This window comes from Euleptes europaea, chromosome 8 (genome assembly GCF_029931775.1).
Source record: "Euleptes europaea isolate rEulEur1 chromosome 8, rEulEur1.hap1, whole genome shotgun sequence".
NCBI lineage: Eukaryota > Metazoa > Chordata > Lepidosauria > Squamata > Sphaerodactylidae > Euleptes > Euleptes europaea.
In genome coordinates, this window is record NC_079319.1 from 30,717,580 (window position 1) to 30,733,955 (window position 16,376).

Below are 16,376 nucleotides of genomic sequence, written 5' to 3' on the forward strand. Positions count from 1 at the left end.
TCCCAACCAATCTCAGGGCTGTCTCCATGGAAATTTCTGGGTAAGAGTAAGTTCCCCCTCCCATACCAGATTCAAAGCTAAACTGTGTGAACTAATTAACAGGGTTTTGAGATGACCTTGATGTGTAACCTTGATGAAACACCTGCAGAGCAGTCAAAATGTAATGAGATGAGAGTTTAGCTGGAATTTTCCTCTAAAATGGCTTCTTTCTGGACACCCACCCTTCAGTTTCAGTGGATGACCCCTATGGAAGGGGGAGAAAAGATTCTCCCTGTCCACTCTCTCCGCACCATGAATAATTTTATAAATCTCTATTATATCTCCCCTTATGTGTCTTTTTTCTAGACTAAACAGCCCTAAACATTTTAACTAATCTTCATAGGGCTGCTGCTGCTCTAGCTCTCCGATCATTTTGATTGCTCTTTTCCGCACCTTTTCAAGCTCTACAATATCCTTTTTCAAGTGCAGTGACCAGAACTGCACATAATATTCCAACTTTATATACTAAGCATTTCCACACACCCTCTTAAATGCTTTATTTTGTGTTAAACAAATATTCATTGCCATCTGTCAAAGCAATTCCTACTTATCCCATAAATAATTACTCCCTTTGTCTAGCAGTTTCCCAAATAAAAGACCTTGAGGGAATACATGGCTTACATACTACCAACCTCAGAGCCTGCATGGTATAGTGGTTAAGAGCAGCGGATTCTGATATGGTGAACTGGGGTGGTTTCCCCACTCCTCCACATGAAGCCTGCTGGGTGACCTTGGGCCAGTCACAGTTCTCTCAGCTCCGCCTGCCTCACAAGGTGCCTGTTGTGGGGTGGGGGAGAAGGTGATTGTAAGCTGCTTTGAGACTCCTTTCGGTAGAGAGAAGTGAGGTATAAAACCCAACTCTTCTTCTTTCAATCAAAGCCTGTGTACTCCTTTTTATTTGATTATGAATGGTTAGAGTTTTAAAAAATCCATAGGAAAGGCCAGAGTGGGGTATTAGACATTCTTCAGTCCAGCGGGTGATTGCCTCAGAGTCCCCCCACCATAGACACCACACTTGCTGTCCCGTTATCAGAACAATATATAGGGAAGTCCTAAACTGTAATGTAATATCCTTTTTATTAAGGCCAAGCAAAATATCAAACAAAGTAATTAAGTAGTTCCCTAAAGCACACATCAGCTAAAAATACAGAAAAGAGGGCATGGAGGGGGACAGAAACAAAAATGTTTAGGGTATGATGGATAAACCCAAAATCTAAACCCAAAGATAGAGTTCAGTGGGGTTTGCAAATGTTATTGAGTTATATAGTGATCCATGCAAAGCTAGGGTTACCAACCTCCAGGTAATCGCTGGAGATCTCCTGCTATTACAACCGATCTCCAGCTGATAGATATCCATTTACCTGGAGAAAATTGATGGTTTGGCAATTGGACTCTATGGCATTAAAGTCCAAACCCTGCTCTCCTCAGGCTCCACCCCCAAAAAACTCCCACTGGTGGCAAAGAGGGACCTAGCAACCCTATGCAAAGCAGATGGCAAATTGCACTAGAAGGTACTGGGAAGGAGAAGAAGAAAAGTTTTTTTCCTCTGAACATTTAAATATTAGCAATTCATCAGAGCCACAGATAACCTATTGAAACAAGGTATAAAATGTTGGCTCTCAATTAGCATTAGTAACATGTTATGCTTTCTAAAACCTTCTACGGAAAAAATGGTAATGTTTTGTTTCTATAGGTACCTGAGATCTTACTATTTTGCAGTTCGGACTTTAATTACTATTGGTGGACTTCCAGAACCAGTAACCTTGTTTGAGATCGTCTTTCAACTTCTGAATTATTTCTCAGGGGTCTTTGTGTTCTCCAGCTTGATTGGGCAGGTAAACCATTGAGTAAACAGTGTTTCAGGTTTAAAAGAAATATATTTGTGTACTAAATATCAGGAAAAAGTTAGACATTGGAGATGCCAGAAAGTGAATTGGAGTTTTTCTGATAATATTCTTTACCACTGACCTTTGGCCTGTCTCCTTGGCCAAAAACGCATGGTCCCTTAACCCACTTTATTCCCCGTTTCAGCCAGGATCAAATTGACCCGGCTGGGGGGAAACTGTACACATTACCTTGAAAAGGAGGGACTAAATTGTGTGCAAATGCATCCATGTAAAGAGAAAGTACAGGAGATGTGCACAGTTCCTGTTTAGCTTGCAACACCCCTGCCCCTGGTAATTGGTCGTTTCCCGGGGCAGGGAAGGCCCTCATTGGCCTACCTTTTTACCAATGGAGACCTATAGTGGCTTACATTGTTTTCTTCCTCACAACAACACCTGTGAAGCAGGTGTGTGACTGACCCATGCTCACCCAGCAACCTTCTATGGGAATTTGAACTTCAGCCACCTAGATCCTAATCCAACACTTTAACCACTACACTACACTGTCTCTTTGTTGTTGTTGTTCAGGATGTCACTTGCATCATATAGTTTGACAGACACTGTGTATCTGATTGAGGAAAAAACCTTCATTTGTGCCTCTCAGCTTGTAATGCATTGTCTCTTTTGTTAACACATCCCTGCATTATCTAGAGAGAATGCATTATATGGCAAGGCAGTCTGACTAATAGGTGGCATTTTCAACTTAGGGGTCAATGCTAAATATGCTACCTGGAGTAAGTGCCTTTAAGGCCAGTTTACCTTCAAGTAAATTGATTTCACATTGAAAAATACAAAAAACCTTTTGTGTTTTTTTTTAATTAGCCCAATAAATTGAAAGAGTGTAAACGTAGAAGATGATGTTTGAATCGAACTGTTAAGTCTTAGTACCTGATGGTAAAACGTGCTGTGCAATAATAACTGCTGATACTTGCAGATGCGAGATGTTATTGGATCAGCAACAGCTGGACAGAACTACTACCGTAGCTATATGGATAGCACAGTCTCCTACATGAACATTAATTCAATTCCAAGAGTGGTTCAGAATCGTGTTAAAACTTGGTATGACTATACATGGCAGTCTCAAGGAATGCTGGGTAAAATTCTGGATTTTAACTAAACTCCCCCTCTCCACCTATTTTGCCAACCTAAATCTGATTTCATTTCATAGAATCAAAGAGTTGGAAGGGACCACCAGGGTCATCTAGTCCAGGGCTTCTTAAACTTTTTCCACTCGCAACTCCCTTTCACATGAGAATTTTTTATGTTACCCCGGGTATATGGGTATATAAAATAGGTATACAAATCAAACATTTACTGATAATAAATCATAACGAAATTTATTTTAAATTTTTTAAAAATTGCCCCCCCCCACATTTAGTTATACGACCGCATATGGGGTTGCGACCCACAGTTTAAGAAGCTTTGATCTAGTCCAACCCTCTGCACAATGCAGGAAATTTACAACTACCTCCCCCCCCCGGAAGGTATAATTCCTGAGAATTGGCAATAGTTATCACTAATAATTGGGTGCTATTGACCCAAGTCCATTCAAACAACCTGATTCTTTTCTTTAAAAACAAAACAATATTCAGCATAGCCTGAACTCTGAAAGTTCAACATTCGAATCTGTAGAACAGCTAATATTTTAGTAAACGTTTTCTAATTTTAAAATAATAATAATTTGAACCATATAGTTGTTAATTGCATTTATTTTACATTTTTGGAGGGTGGTGGTGGTTCCCCTTAGTGTAGCATCAGCTTTTATAAATGTGCTTTGCTGATATGAATTCCGTCTTACAGATGAATCCGAGTTGATGGAGAAGATGCCTGAAAGAATGCAGATGGCTGTTGCGATGGATGTGAACTATTCCATTGTCAGTAAAGTTGACTTGTTTAAAGTAAGACTTTTTCAAATTGATAACTGGAGTAATTGTCATTTCCAGCATCTAGCTAGAAGAGAGATCCCTACGGATAGATAAACACATGAGAGAAGAGGCACATGCAGTTATTGGTGTCCCACCATGGGCATCATCCAGCTGCCATGAGATGAAGATGATCATAACGGCACCAGAACTGTGCAAGGTGTCTAGCCAACCCATAAACTGGGGATTGTCCACACCCTAGTAATGTGGTACACCAAGGCAGGAGACATAGGGAGGGTCACTGCAGTCTGAAGACAAGTAGAATATACATTTAGACAGGTGTGTGTGTGTGTGAAAAATAGCAATTATTTTTACAGAGAATTCACAGTGCATTCCTGAGAGGAATGCCTGCAGCTGTCATTGGAGGCAACATGACTGCACTGCCTCCAAAGGAGGCTTCGGCCCCGCCGAAACTTCCTCACGCTGTTAAAAATCTGTGCAACCCTTCATAGGGTTGCACAGGAGATACACCACCTAAGAAGGTGGTGTATCTTGCCAAAAAAAGGGGGCGTTCCCAGCCCAAAAGGGCTTAGGAGGCTGCCTAACAGCAGCTCCTCCCCCAGTCCAGTGCCGGAATGCCCCGGGAATGCTTCCCGGGACGCCAGTGCAGGCTTTGACGCCGTTTGGACGCTGGCAGAAGGCCCCGTCAGTGTCCCAGGGTGGTGCTGCCATGGCAGCTGCTGGCGACCAGTGGCCGGGCCTTCCCACTGGCGTTCCGGCCATTAACACCGGCATAAGTTGTCCAGATGCCGGTGCAGGGGCACCGGACGCCATCGCAGTACCTCCCTGGCCTCCTAAGGGCTTTCGCCCTTAGAGCTCAGGAATGCGCTGTCAGTCATGTAATCCTACTTGAAGTCCAAGAGCTGAGCAGGAAAAATTCTGGGGTATCTGTGTTTTGAATTAATAGCAGCTTTGGGGGTACTTGGAAGGCATCATAGTATAGCCCAATGTCATCAGATCTTGGAAGCTAAGCAGGGTTGGTACTTGGAGGGGAGACCAACAAGGAAAACTCTGCAGAGGATGGCAATGGCAAACCACCTCCGCTTCTCACTTGCCTTGAAAGCCCCTCGCTGGGATGCCCTAAGTTGGTTGCAACTTGATGGCAGTTGCTTACAAACAATGGGGGAGCTCCAAATCAAGGTTATATAATCAGTGTTAACCCTTTCCTTTCACACTGTAGTTGTAACACAAATCCTCCTTTCTCTGGAACGACTGTTTATCCTACAGGAGAATTTACCCCAAAACATACACAGGAACCATATTTGAGGCACTGATTTACCAGTGTATTTGTTCTTTATGAAAACTGGTCCATAGTCACTGAGTAGTTGTCATGAAATCGATGGAATTAAAGTATGAATGGGCTGCAGCAATGGAGCTTCTACATTCTTTTTACAACTCATCAAATATTATGATTAGCTTCTATGATCGATGCATGAAGAATAAAACTTTTTTTTTCATTTCTGTCTTGTGCCAGTGCTATGCGATATTTCTAGTAATCCTTTTGACTTCGTCATAATTCTAATGGTGACTATTATTCTTTTTGAATAGGGATGTGATGCACAAATGATATGCGACATGTTGCTGAGACTAAAATCCATTGTGTATTTACCTGGTGACTATGTCTGCAAAAAGGTGATCTTGACTATTTATCTTTCAAATGCAGTAATAATGAGGACATTAAAAGGAAAGTTCAAGTATAAGCCAAGAACAAAATTGGAACAAAATTAATCTTGGGTGAATTACATAGTGTAAAAGTAATTACATTGCAAAGTGCAATAATATTACGATGCTCTCAAATTTCAAGCTTGTTCGAGAAAATATGGATTTTATTACTTGTATGATAAAATCTCTTTGAAAAACTGGAATAACAAGGGTATTTAAATATGAGTTATCTATTGGCACACTTCATTCAGTTTTATTATTTAAGTGCATTGTTGCAGGAACAAAAATGTGCCCATAAGTGTATATGTACAGGGATGCAAGTGACTGAACTATAAAATTTTGTAATTTGTTATCTGAAAAAACTTGAGTTGTAGAATAATAATTAGTGTTGATATTCTTGTTCTTATATCCAGCAACCATGGTTGGTGATTTTTCTAACTGTGTTCCAAGGAATACGACACAGCAGTGATGGACAAATTGCCCGGGAAGACCCCTAAGAATGCACAGTCCTGTACATTTCCAGTCCCTGGGGTGGGGTTCTTTAATGTTCAAAGAGCCTTGCTCCATCCCTTCCCAAGTTTTTTCCCCCCCAAAAATTGAAATTCAGATTATTTCTAACCACCACCCCTTAAATATGGCATAAAGACACAAGATAGCTGTATAGGGTTTAAACTAGATTTTATTAATGCCTGACCTGCATAATTAATTAATCACTTCCTTCAATGTTAAGTGTAGGTTACCACTCACATCCTGCCTCTGGTGTCTCTCTGCATATGGGCAATCCCACCCTGGCTCCAAACTGAGCTGCCAGGCCCCCCTGCCATCCATTCCATGTAGAAATTTAGAGAACACATGATACTGAGGGTTGCCAACCTCCAGGTACTAGCTGGAGATCTCCTGCTATTGCAACTGATCTCCAGGCAACAGAGATCAGTTCACCTGGAGAAAATGGCCACTTGGAAAATTGGACTCTCTTACATTGAGGTCCCTCCCCTCTCCAAACCCCGCCCTCCTCAGGCTCCGCCCCAGAAACCTCCCGCCTGTGGAGAAGAAGAACCTGGCAACCCTAATCATACTGCTCGAGGCAAACTTAGTCCTATCTCAAGCACCATGGCCACACACAAGCAGCTGGCTGGGGGTAAACCTCCCTTCCATCTTAGTTGCCTTGCCAATTAACCCTACCTATGCCACAGCAACCCAGTCTATTCCTGTCATATCTAGTTAAGACTAACATCCAGTTGCACATCAAAGACTAACAACATTTATTACATCATGAGGTTTTGTGAGTCAGAGCTCCTTTAGAAGAAGAAGAGGAAGAGGAAGAAGAGTTGGTTTTTATATGCCGACTTTCTCTACCACTTAAGGGAGACTCAAACCGGCTTACAATCACCTTCCCCTCCCCACAACAGACACCCTGTGAGATAGATGGGGCTGAGAGAGCTCTTAATAGAACTGTAACTTACCCAAGGTCACCCAGCTAGCTTCGTGTGTAGGAGTGGGGAAACAAATCCAGTTCACCAGATTAGCCTCTGCAGCTCATGTGGAGCAGTGGGGGATCAAACCTGGTTCTCCAGATCAGACTCCACCACTCCAAACCACTGCTCTTAACCACTACACCATGAAGAGGATAGTTTGGATAGTTAAAGGTCTAACCAGTCCTTAGGACCAGGCCTAATTACAGAAACCCTGTCAATAGGGTTGCCAACCTCCAGGTGGTGACTGGAAATTTCCTGCTATGACAACTGATCTCCAGGTGACAGAGATCAGTTTACCTGGAGAAAATGGCTGCTTGGGGAGGCAGACTCAATGGCGTTATACCCCATTGAAGTCCAGCCCCCCAAACTGGACTTCAATGCTCTCCAGCTACTATCTGGTGGTTGGCAGCCCTAACTATGCATCGCAGACAATTCTCCAAAATCTTCTTCGATGCATATGAATTTCATGGTGCAAAGTCAGGTGGAAAAGATTCCACTCAAGAACGCCACTTGAGTCCTTACCAGGAGTGGAAGGAACTCAGCATCTTACCCCTCTGGGGAAGCATTATGCACTTTATTCTGGAAAAGGTTATTCTTTGAAACCTGGTATCATGGATGATGATATATGATTGCATGCATTGCATCTTTTGAAGGACTGATGAAGAACTGAGCATTTGTGCTCCGAAACGATCGTATTCTCCTTGACTTTTCATCTTGCAGCATCTGTTTTGAGAAAAGATCAAGATAGTTATTTCAAAGGACTTACTTGATACTTACCTGATAGAATTTATATTTCAAATAAATTGTGGAATTTTTGCACATTCACTGTTGTACTGAATGTATGTGTGGTTGGTGGTTTCATTACCACATACTGTAAAGTGTATATGTAGCTATAATATATTGGCATTGTTATCAGCATTGCTCCTGTACTGGTTTTCTCATCCTCCTGATAATAGTACAGTGGTGTCTTTTTGGTTGGCAGCCCTAACTATGCATCGCAGACAATTCTCCAAAATCTTCTTCAATGCATATGAATTTCATGGTGCAAAGTCAGGTGGAAAAGATTCCTTGGAAGAAAAGGTTTAAAAACTACTTCCCTGGGAGAGGGGGTTATAGAAAATATCACCCCCGCTTCAAAGAGTGGATTTTTAAGATCAGGGTTTTTCTACTAAAGGCTGCCTGTCCAACGATAAAATAGAACTGGAATGGATCTGAGACTGAGAAGCAATTTAAATCCTTGTTCGAGGTTCAGTGTTAATCCAGATCCACTAGGAACAAGAACATTCAGCCTGCTAGACGGTAATAGTTCTATAAATAAAGGCTATGTCCTAATTTTATGCTGCCTTTTTAATAGCATACAACATTACTGCGATGTGTGTATATATATCATAAGCACAGACATTTCTGTCCTGTTTGTCCAGGTATAATTGACTTCATTTGGATGCTAATCAGGTCACAATGAGCTGGTAAATATGCAAGAAACAGCAGATGCTTTGGTTGTTTGATTATTCTTGATTTTTCCCTTTGAAATTATGCAAATGATCATTAGGAAAAATAATTAAAATGCTGATTTACTTTTGAACGTGCAATGTTTCATTTGTTTGGGTTGCTGCTTCTGCATTTGTTTTGGAGAATGAGCGAGGCAGGGTAAGTGAGGAGCTACTTTCAGTTGAAGAAGAGTGTCTTGGGAGAGGGCTTACTATCTCAGTAAGGAAAAAGAGCTCCATGGAGGTTAAAAGTTTGCAGCTTCTTCCAAGGGGTGCAGAAGCTAAACTACTATTTTCTTTTTTACTGTTTTCTTTTATTCTGTGGCATTTGTATGCTACTTTCCCCCCAGCAATAGCTCAAAGTGGCTCACAGAAGAAATACCAAATACAAGCAATTCCAGCATATAATACAAAAGAACACACAAAGGCCTTTTATGAAGGGATGTTTCCCTGTGGTCACCACCGCAGACTGCTTCAGGGCTTCCTTTTGATTATGCATGCCTTTTTCTCCCGTCAGAGGTCACCTTGCTCTCCCCGCGCTTTTTGCCCCTGTTTTCCAGGTGATGTTTTAGCAAGAATCTGGAAAATGCGTGAGAACGAGGTGACCTCTGATTGGCGGAAAAGGCATGTATAATCCAAAGGAAGCCCCGAAGCAGTCGGTGGGGGGTGATCGCGGGGAAACGTCCCTGCATAAAAGGCCAAAATGAAAAGATACACACAACCTGGGCTGATCTTGATGAACGCTGCCTAATTCAGGCCCTGAACCTCAGACTGAGAGCCAGACCTACTTGGCTCTTGTACTCCAGCTTATGTCCAAAGGCTCACACTTCTGGCCCCGCTTTCAATACCTGTAGTAGGAGGAGAAAAAACATCACACAGAAGCTATTTAGCTGAAGCAAAGTTGATGACAGCAAGATCTTTGCCACTGGTGGGAGGTTTTTGGGTCGGAGCCTGAGAAGGATGGGGTTTGGAGAGGGGAGGGACTTCAATGCCATAGAGTCCAATTGCCAAAGCGGCCATTTTCTCCAGGTGAACTGATCTCTGTCGGCTGGAGATCAGTTATAATAGCAGAAGATCTCTAGCTAGTACCTGGAGGATGGCAGCACTAGCCATAGTGAATGGGTATAGTCACAAGAATGTGGCTTTGCAGAGATTAACTATTTACCTAGGGTAAAATTTGGGAGGGCACAGGGACCTACCAATTCCAGCATACCTGGTGTAGCAATGTCACTTCCAGTGCAACCAGAAGTGATGTCAGTGCATAGAGGTCACCCTGTAACACTGTAAAACCAGGGAAGAATGCTGATCCCATTCCCCACCCAACTGTCCTGTTGAGTAGTGGTGGGGAATGGGGAGCCCAAAAGAGAGACTTGGCCCGCTATCTTTATCATATACAAAAATTTAACAAATATCATAGAAATTAATTACATACCAAACACCCAGTGATGAAACTCAGTCAATAGCCCTTGAGGCTACTTAACTTCATAGCATTACTGTAAGGATAAAAGGCAATAAAGCTAAATTGTATTGAGGAAGGTGTGCTATAAAGAGGGTTGAGTAAGACCATAGCAAGTTGCAATCTTGTTGAACTATTAACATGGCAATGTCACCACGCCAAACCGGCAGAGTGGAAAAAATGTATGAGGCAAGTTCAGCAGGTGGCAAAACGAGCTGTATTTAAAACAAATGTTTAGCAGCTAGTCATTCTCAGACAGAATTCATCATAATCATCATTATGTAACTTCCAATGTTTTTCTCCCTCTGCATTTGAACCTAGGGAGAAATCGGCAGAGAAATGTACATTATCAAGCAAGGTGAAGTTCAAGTTCTTGGAGGTCCTGATGGAACCAAGGTTCTGGTCACCTTGAGAGCAGGAGCTGTATTTGGAGAGATCAGGTATTTTTCTGTTGTTTCTGACAAAATATTTTTTTTCGTAGACCACGTTATATTAACTTAAAAAAGAAGACCGTTACCACTATTATTGTCATTGTTACTAATTTCTTGGTGTATGGTGCACTCTCCCATTCTTGCCTCATTAACCCTGCAACCATTCTTTAGCTTGGCTTTGCCTTAGGCCAATTCATACATCCAGAGATCTGCACAAACTTGAATGGAAGACTCTTCCATTCCTACAAATAATAACTCCTCATATTTTACTTATATATTTATACCTCTCTACTCTCCCCAGTGGGGGCCTTAAGTGGACTGCAACATCATTCCCCCTCCTCCTTCATTTTATCTTCACAACAACAGCACTGTGAGTTAGGTTAGGCTGGGAGAGTGACTGGCCCAAGGTAACTAAACAAGCTTCCATTTCAAAAACGGAATTTGAACATGAGCCTCCCACATCCTAGTCTGACAGTCTAAGCACAACATCACAAGGCAGTTGCAAACAAATCTGACAGCGATTCCATGCTCCCAGAAGCAACTGCATGGAGCATGGCACTGACAGATGCTTAGCTTCTCTCCCAAACCTTGCTGAGGTTTTGTGAGTAAAAGATCAGTCATGTTTGAATCGGGCCTTAGCCATGAAACTAGAAATCTATCTGGCCTCAGAAGCAGCACTACTGCAGATTTTGTCTTCTTGGGAAATAGCTATGTTTTCAGAAACCCCAGCAGCATCTTTTAAAAAATGAAAGCTGTAAACAAGTCTTGAAATGGTGTATAGCTTTTGCTCAATCCCCATTGTTTCCCACATTACAATTTTAAATCCTAGGATTGCTCCCCAAGTCCTCTTCCCATATCCAAGACACTTGGGACTGGGCCACATATCAGTTGCTAGCCACAGTATCAAGGGTGATGAGGATATGTGTGTGTGTGGATGAATGTCACCACAGTCTAATCAATGCACTACAATTTTCACATCACCCAAAGCCATTGAAAGTGCAATCTTTTCAGTGGAATTAGTGCTTCTGTTCATCTGCCAATCATCTAGATTTTAGTAATTACTTTAGTAACCTGGGCCATTCTTATGCCAGCTCATTAAAAGGCACTGGGATGGTGACCCATGCCCTGGATTCCAGCATACTCAGAAGCCTTGGACACACCACCCCTCTGCACACTAACTGAACATGCAGAGAGGGAGAGCAGGTATGAATAAATGTGATCACTGGCTCATGAGCATGGCACATATATACGGAGGAAGTATCCACAGGTGTTCTCCCTCTCCATGATCGGCAACATTCAGAAAGTGTCCCAGCACACGGGAACATAAGTAAACTTCATTTGCGCTATGAAGATAACCCGGGATCACTTGGGACAGAGCCAACACCCCTCTGTATGAGGTCTGTCAGTGCACAGAGGGATCATGTGTACAGGGCTAGCTTTTCGTGGATATTCATTTGTGTAAGGTTTCCACCATAAGAATTTTAGATTTATAGGCAGCATGCCATTGAATACTGGTTCCTGACGCTAACAATCAGGGCCTCCAGCATGGTGTAGTGGTTAAGAACAATGGACCCTGATCTGGAGAACTAGGTTTGTTTCCACCGCTCCTCCACATGAAGCCTGCTGGGTGACCTTGGGCCAGTCACAGTTCTCTTAGAATTCTCTTAGCCACACCTGCCTCACAAGGTGTTTCTTGTGGGGAGGGGAAGGGAAGGTGATTGTAAGCCAGTTTGAGACTTCCTTAAAGGTAGAGAAAACCGGGGTATAAAAACCAACTCTTCTTCTTTTCTAGAGCTCTCGCTGGTCGCTGGGAAAAACAGGATGCTAAATTAAATGAATCATCAGGCTGATCTAGCAGGTCTCTGTTTTCTTAAGAACTTCAATACAGGACTGATTGTGGAAGCTTCTTTTATGGGATTTTAGGCTTCCATTCACTGCAACAAAGCTTTTCCAAGGCAGATTTCTGGTAGTTCTGTGTGCTTTGTGTTTCAGAAACTTTAGACAAGACGTTTGTTAACTGCCTAGCTATGAACTGTTGGGAGCTGTTTTCTTTTTGTTGAAGGAAGTTGGCATATTTGGATTGCCACAAGGGGAGCTGCAAGCAGAGGATAAATTTAAATCTGGCACAGAGTCTATTCACCTGTTTTCCAAAGGCAGATTAGAGATGCCAGCAGAAGATCAACAATAGCAGATAAGCAGCTGTGAGAGAACTGGGCTCCAGTTTATCATATGCAGTACTAGCACCTGGATCCTGCACAGTTTTTCTTCTTTTGGTGGCTTTCAGTACTAAGAACTTGGGCTTCAACCCAGCCCCTGCCAGAATTGAGTATGGCACAGATTTTGCACAGCAGTGCTTAGAAAACCTGGGGAATGTTTTATTCAAAGGTGAAGGAGAATGGAGAAACATATTTCTAACATTAAGCACACTAGCTACTTTTTAGACCAGGCTACCCAGCATCTAAGCTCCTACTATATATGTACAAGTAGTAGACTCCACTCACCAAGTTCACCAGTGTAGCTGTGTAGCATCTACATGAAACTGTTGGAAGTGTGGCCATCCACAGTTTTGGACCGAGGGGATCAGTAATATGCAGATGACTCACAGCTCTGTTTCTCCTTTCTAACTGAGTTAGGGAGGCAGGGGATACCCTACCCTAGTGTCTGGAGGCAGTAATAGTCTGGATGAGGATCAATAAACTGAGACACAGACTATAGAAGACCGGGTTCCATTGGCTGATGTCAATCTAGGTTTTGAGAGTCTTCCAGGACTGAGTCTCAGTACACCTCCACAGGGCAATCGGGCAGCTTAGTGGTGCTTTCAGATCCAAGGCTGCAGATGGAGGAGCAGATCTCTTATACCAACTTTAAATGGTTTGGCTTAGTTTGCCAGCTGTGTCTCTTTCTTGACAGACTTGTAATGCTGCCATTACATTTAGGTTGCAATGTGCTCTGCATGGAGCTGCCTTAGAAGACTATTTGTAAATATCCTCTGCTTTGAAATGGGGGCAGCTATACTAGTAGGAGGTGAACATCCCACAAGTGCTTAAAGGTCTTGACAGCCTGCTTGGCAGACAAAATTTGAAGTTCTTATCATTATCTATGAATGTTCCTCATGGTCTTATCTGATGGCTTTTCCCATTGTTTTTATATACAGCTTTACCTCTTCCTACTGTGGGGAATCTGTATTTGGTGGTGGTGGTAGAAATTGCCACTTTTGCAAACAGATATGCCATCCCATTAGAGAAACTGTTTGTATCAGGCTTTTGATTCTGTCATGCTTATCTAGGTTAAATTAACAAAATTGGTGTTTTTTTTAATGCAAACATGCATATACTGTGCTTCTACCTGGTACCTCATAAATCTCTCAGTGACTTAAAACATTATTGACTTCACAAATAGATATGTGGATAAGAGTTCCTTTCCCCTCTCCTCTATGCTTTTGTTTCAGTCTGTTAGCAGCTGGTGGAGGAAATCGACGAACGGCTAATGTGGTGGCCCATGGATTTGCCAACCTTTTCATTCTCGACAAGAAGGATCTCAGTGAAATACTGGTGCATTATCCTGACTCTGAAAGGATCTTGAAAAAGAAGGGAAAGTAAGTCTTTCCACTTTTCTGTAGAACAATTGGCTTCACTGTCTCTCATTGTGTGTAAAGAAAAAGTGTTTGCTTCCTATATTTATATGCTTATTGCTGAACATGGCCACAAATTGTCAGAGTAATTTTAGAGAAGGGACAGCTCAGGACTGACATGCCAGAAAATATCTTTTCAAATAAATAAATAAACAAACAAACAAATGGCAGGTTATGCCTATAATAGCATGTATATCCCAAATACCAGTATTTACCAATATATAATTTTATAACTGGTCTGACATATTAAGGAAGATGTAAATTCTATTGTTGTCTTCCACCAGAGAATGAAAACATTTCTATTTTGTTTGGTACACCCTTGTTGACCTTCCTTCCCATTCATGTATCTATGTTCCTGTGTTTTGTTTAATTGTTTTTAATTGTTAGATGTCTGTGTATATTTTTAAGCTTGTTTGAATGTTTTTGATTGTTTGCAGCATTGGGGACTCTAAACTGGGTGGAAAGGCAGCTGAGTTTTTTTTAAAAAAACAGATAAAACAAATATATTTTATAACAAGGGGAGATTACGTGGCTTTTGCTAGATTATTCAATTTTTAGGACTTCTGACATTCAACATTTTGTAGATCAGAACATCTTCAATTTCTATCCTTCAGGAGTTAAAATATCTGGGTAGCTTCCATCCTCTGATGGAGGAGCACCATTGGATTCCAAAGATAATACCTATCAATGCATTTCCAGTGCTTTGACAAAAGCAACTACTACAGGGTTCTACGAGTCAGTTTCAGCATCCTGATGCAGACATAGTCTAGATTAAGTTTCAATCTTTAAAAAAAAAAAAAAAAAACCAAAAAATTGCTTTTCCAGATGATTTCCAGAATGGATTCAACCACGTCAACCCATCCTTGTTATGTAATAACCGTCTTGAAAGGTACTGTAATATATCCTCCAAATTTGAACAGCTGTTGACTAAGCAACATTACGGAGGATAGCTGCTGTTTTGAATTCAAAGGAGAAAGCCTGACTGGAAGCTTTTCTATCCTAGTGCACTGAACCCTAATGAACCTGAGACAGAAATTGTATTTACTACACACAAGCAAAGCACCCTGAGATTATTCCTGATAGAAACAGAGGTTGAGATCCAGGCACAGCATTCATTTGAAAGAGTCTCAGGGCTGAATCCCCAATTAAAGTAGCAGTAAAGGCTTTGTCTGGCTGGAAAGCAGGGCTCAGAAAGGTTAACAGAGGCAGAAAGCACAGTTAAAACAAAGTATGAGTTCTGGAAGTTTTAACGCTGTTTCAGGTTGCTAGTTTTTCCTCTCTTTTCTTGTGATCTAGAGTGCTCTTGAAGCAGAAGGGCAAGCCTACGGGACCACCTGAACCTGCAAAAGGTTTTGCCCTGCTCGTAAAGAAGGAAGAAACACCAAAGATGTTCAAAGCATTGTTTGGTGGTAAAGGACGACTTGGCCTTGCTGCGCTTATCCAGCTGAAGAGAGATCAGGTATGCACAAATTCAGAAAATGAAGAGGACAATTTGGAGTAGGGAACAGATAAGCAGGAACTGAGAGTCTGCAAAATCAAAGGCTAACTAACAGTAAGGAACTTCACTCCTGTAAATAGGTGAAAAAGCACTGAAATACCTTGAGGTACATTTTAATAGCAGGTGACATATATGGGGATATGCAACTATTGGATAACAAATTTGTGAAGATAATGTGAGAGTTTATTATTTTTTAATGTTACCCTTCAGTTCTCAGAAGACTGCCAGGGGGGCTTCTAACATCTACCTAAAGATATAAAATCACATCATAAAAACAGTAAATACCAAAAAAATGCAACAGCAACAATAAATACAGCAGCTTTACAGTCAGATAAGACAATCCACACAACATTTTATCCCAATAAGGGACAGTGACAAACACTAATTAAAAAGTATGTGTGTAAAAACTGAGATAAGAAATACTTTCGAGCTCTTTTGCATAGCTTAAATGTCTACCGCTGTTATATTCAAATATCCTAGCCCAAGACTTCTGTCACTTTCTGTTGCCATGGTTATACATTTTATAAAATGTTATACATTTTTCAAGTATTCCAGCTCAGAAAGGAATATCTGAGCAGGCATGGATACTCCTGGTCATTTCACAAGTAGTGGGAAATATACAACAGAAATAATGATGAAGATGAAAATAAAAATTTAAAGACCCTGTTGATGTAGGCAACAAGCATGGTTTCTTTTAATTCATCCCCATAGTTGTAGATGTTCTACTTCTAGAAAGGCAACAAACAAGAACAAAAAACCACATCCATCAATAGTGCTCAACCATTCTTTGCTTGTAAGAATTTATTAGTCCATGTTTCTTGTTTTATTGGCTAACGGCCGTAAATAAATTATCTATCTATCTAATAGTGCTCAACCCAGTGAGCAGATTCCA

General features: G+C 41.5%; 1 protein-coding gene across 1 annotated transcript in view; it reads left to right on the top strand.

Moving 5' to 3' along the window:
- Positions 1-16,376, top strand: part of CNGB3 (cyclic nucleotide gated channel subunit beta 3) — a 74,529-nt gene that overhangs the window by 55,630 nt on the left and 2,523 nt on the right. Inside the window, 7 exon segments of the mRNA XM_056854895.1 lie at positions 1,733-1,874; positions 2,857-3,016; positions 3,723-3,820; positions 5,393-5,476; positions 10,246-10,364; positions 13,804-13,950; positions 15,283-15,449. Of these exon segments, the coding sequence (XP_056710873.1) occupies positions 1,733-1,874; positions 2,857-3,016; positions 3,723-3,820; positions 5,393-5,476; positions 10,246-10,364; positions 13,804-13,950; positions 15,283-15,449 (917 nt within the window).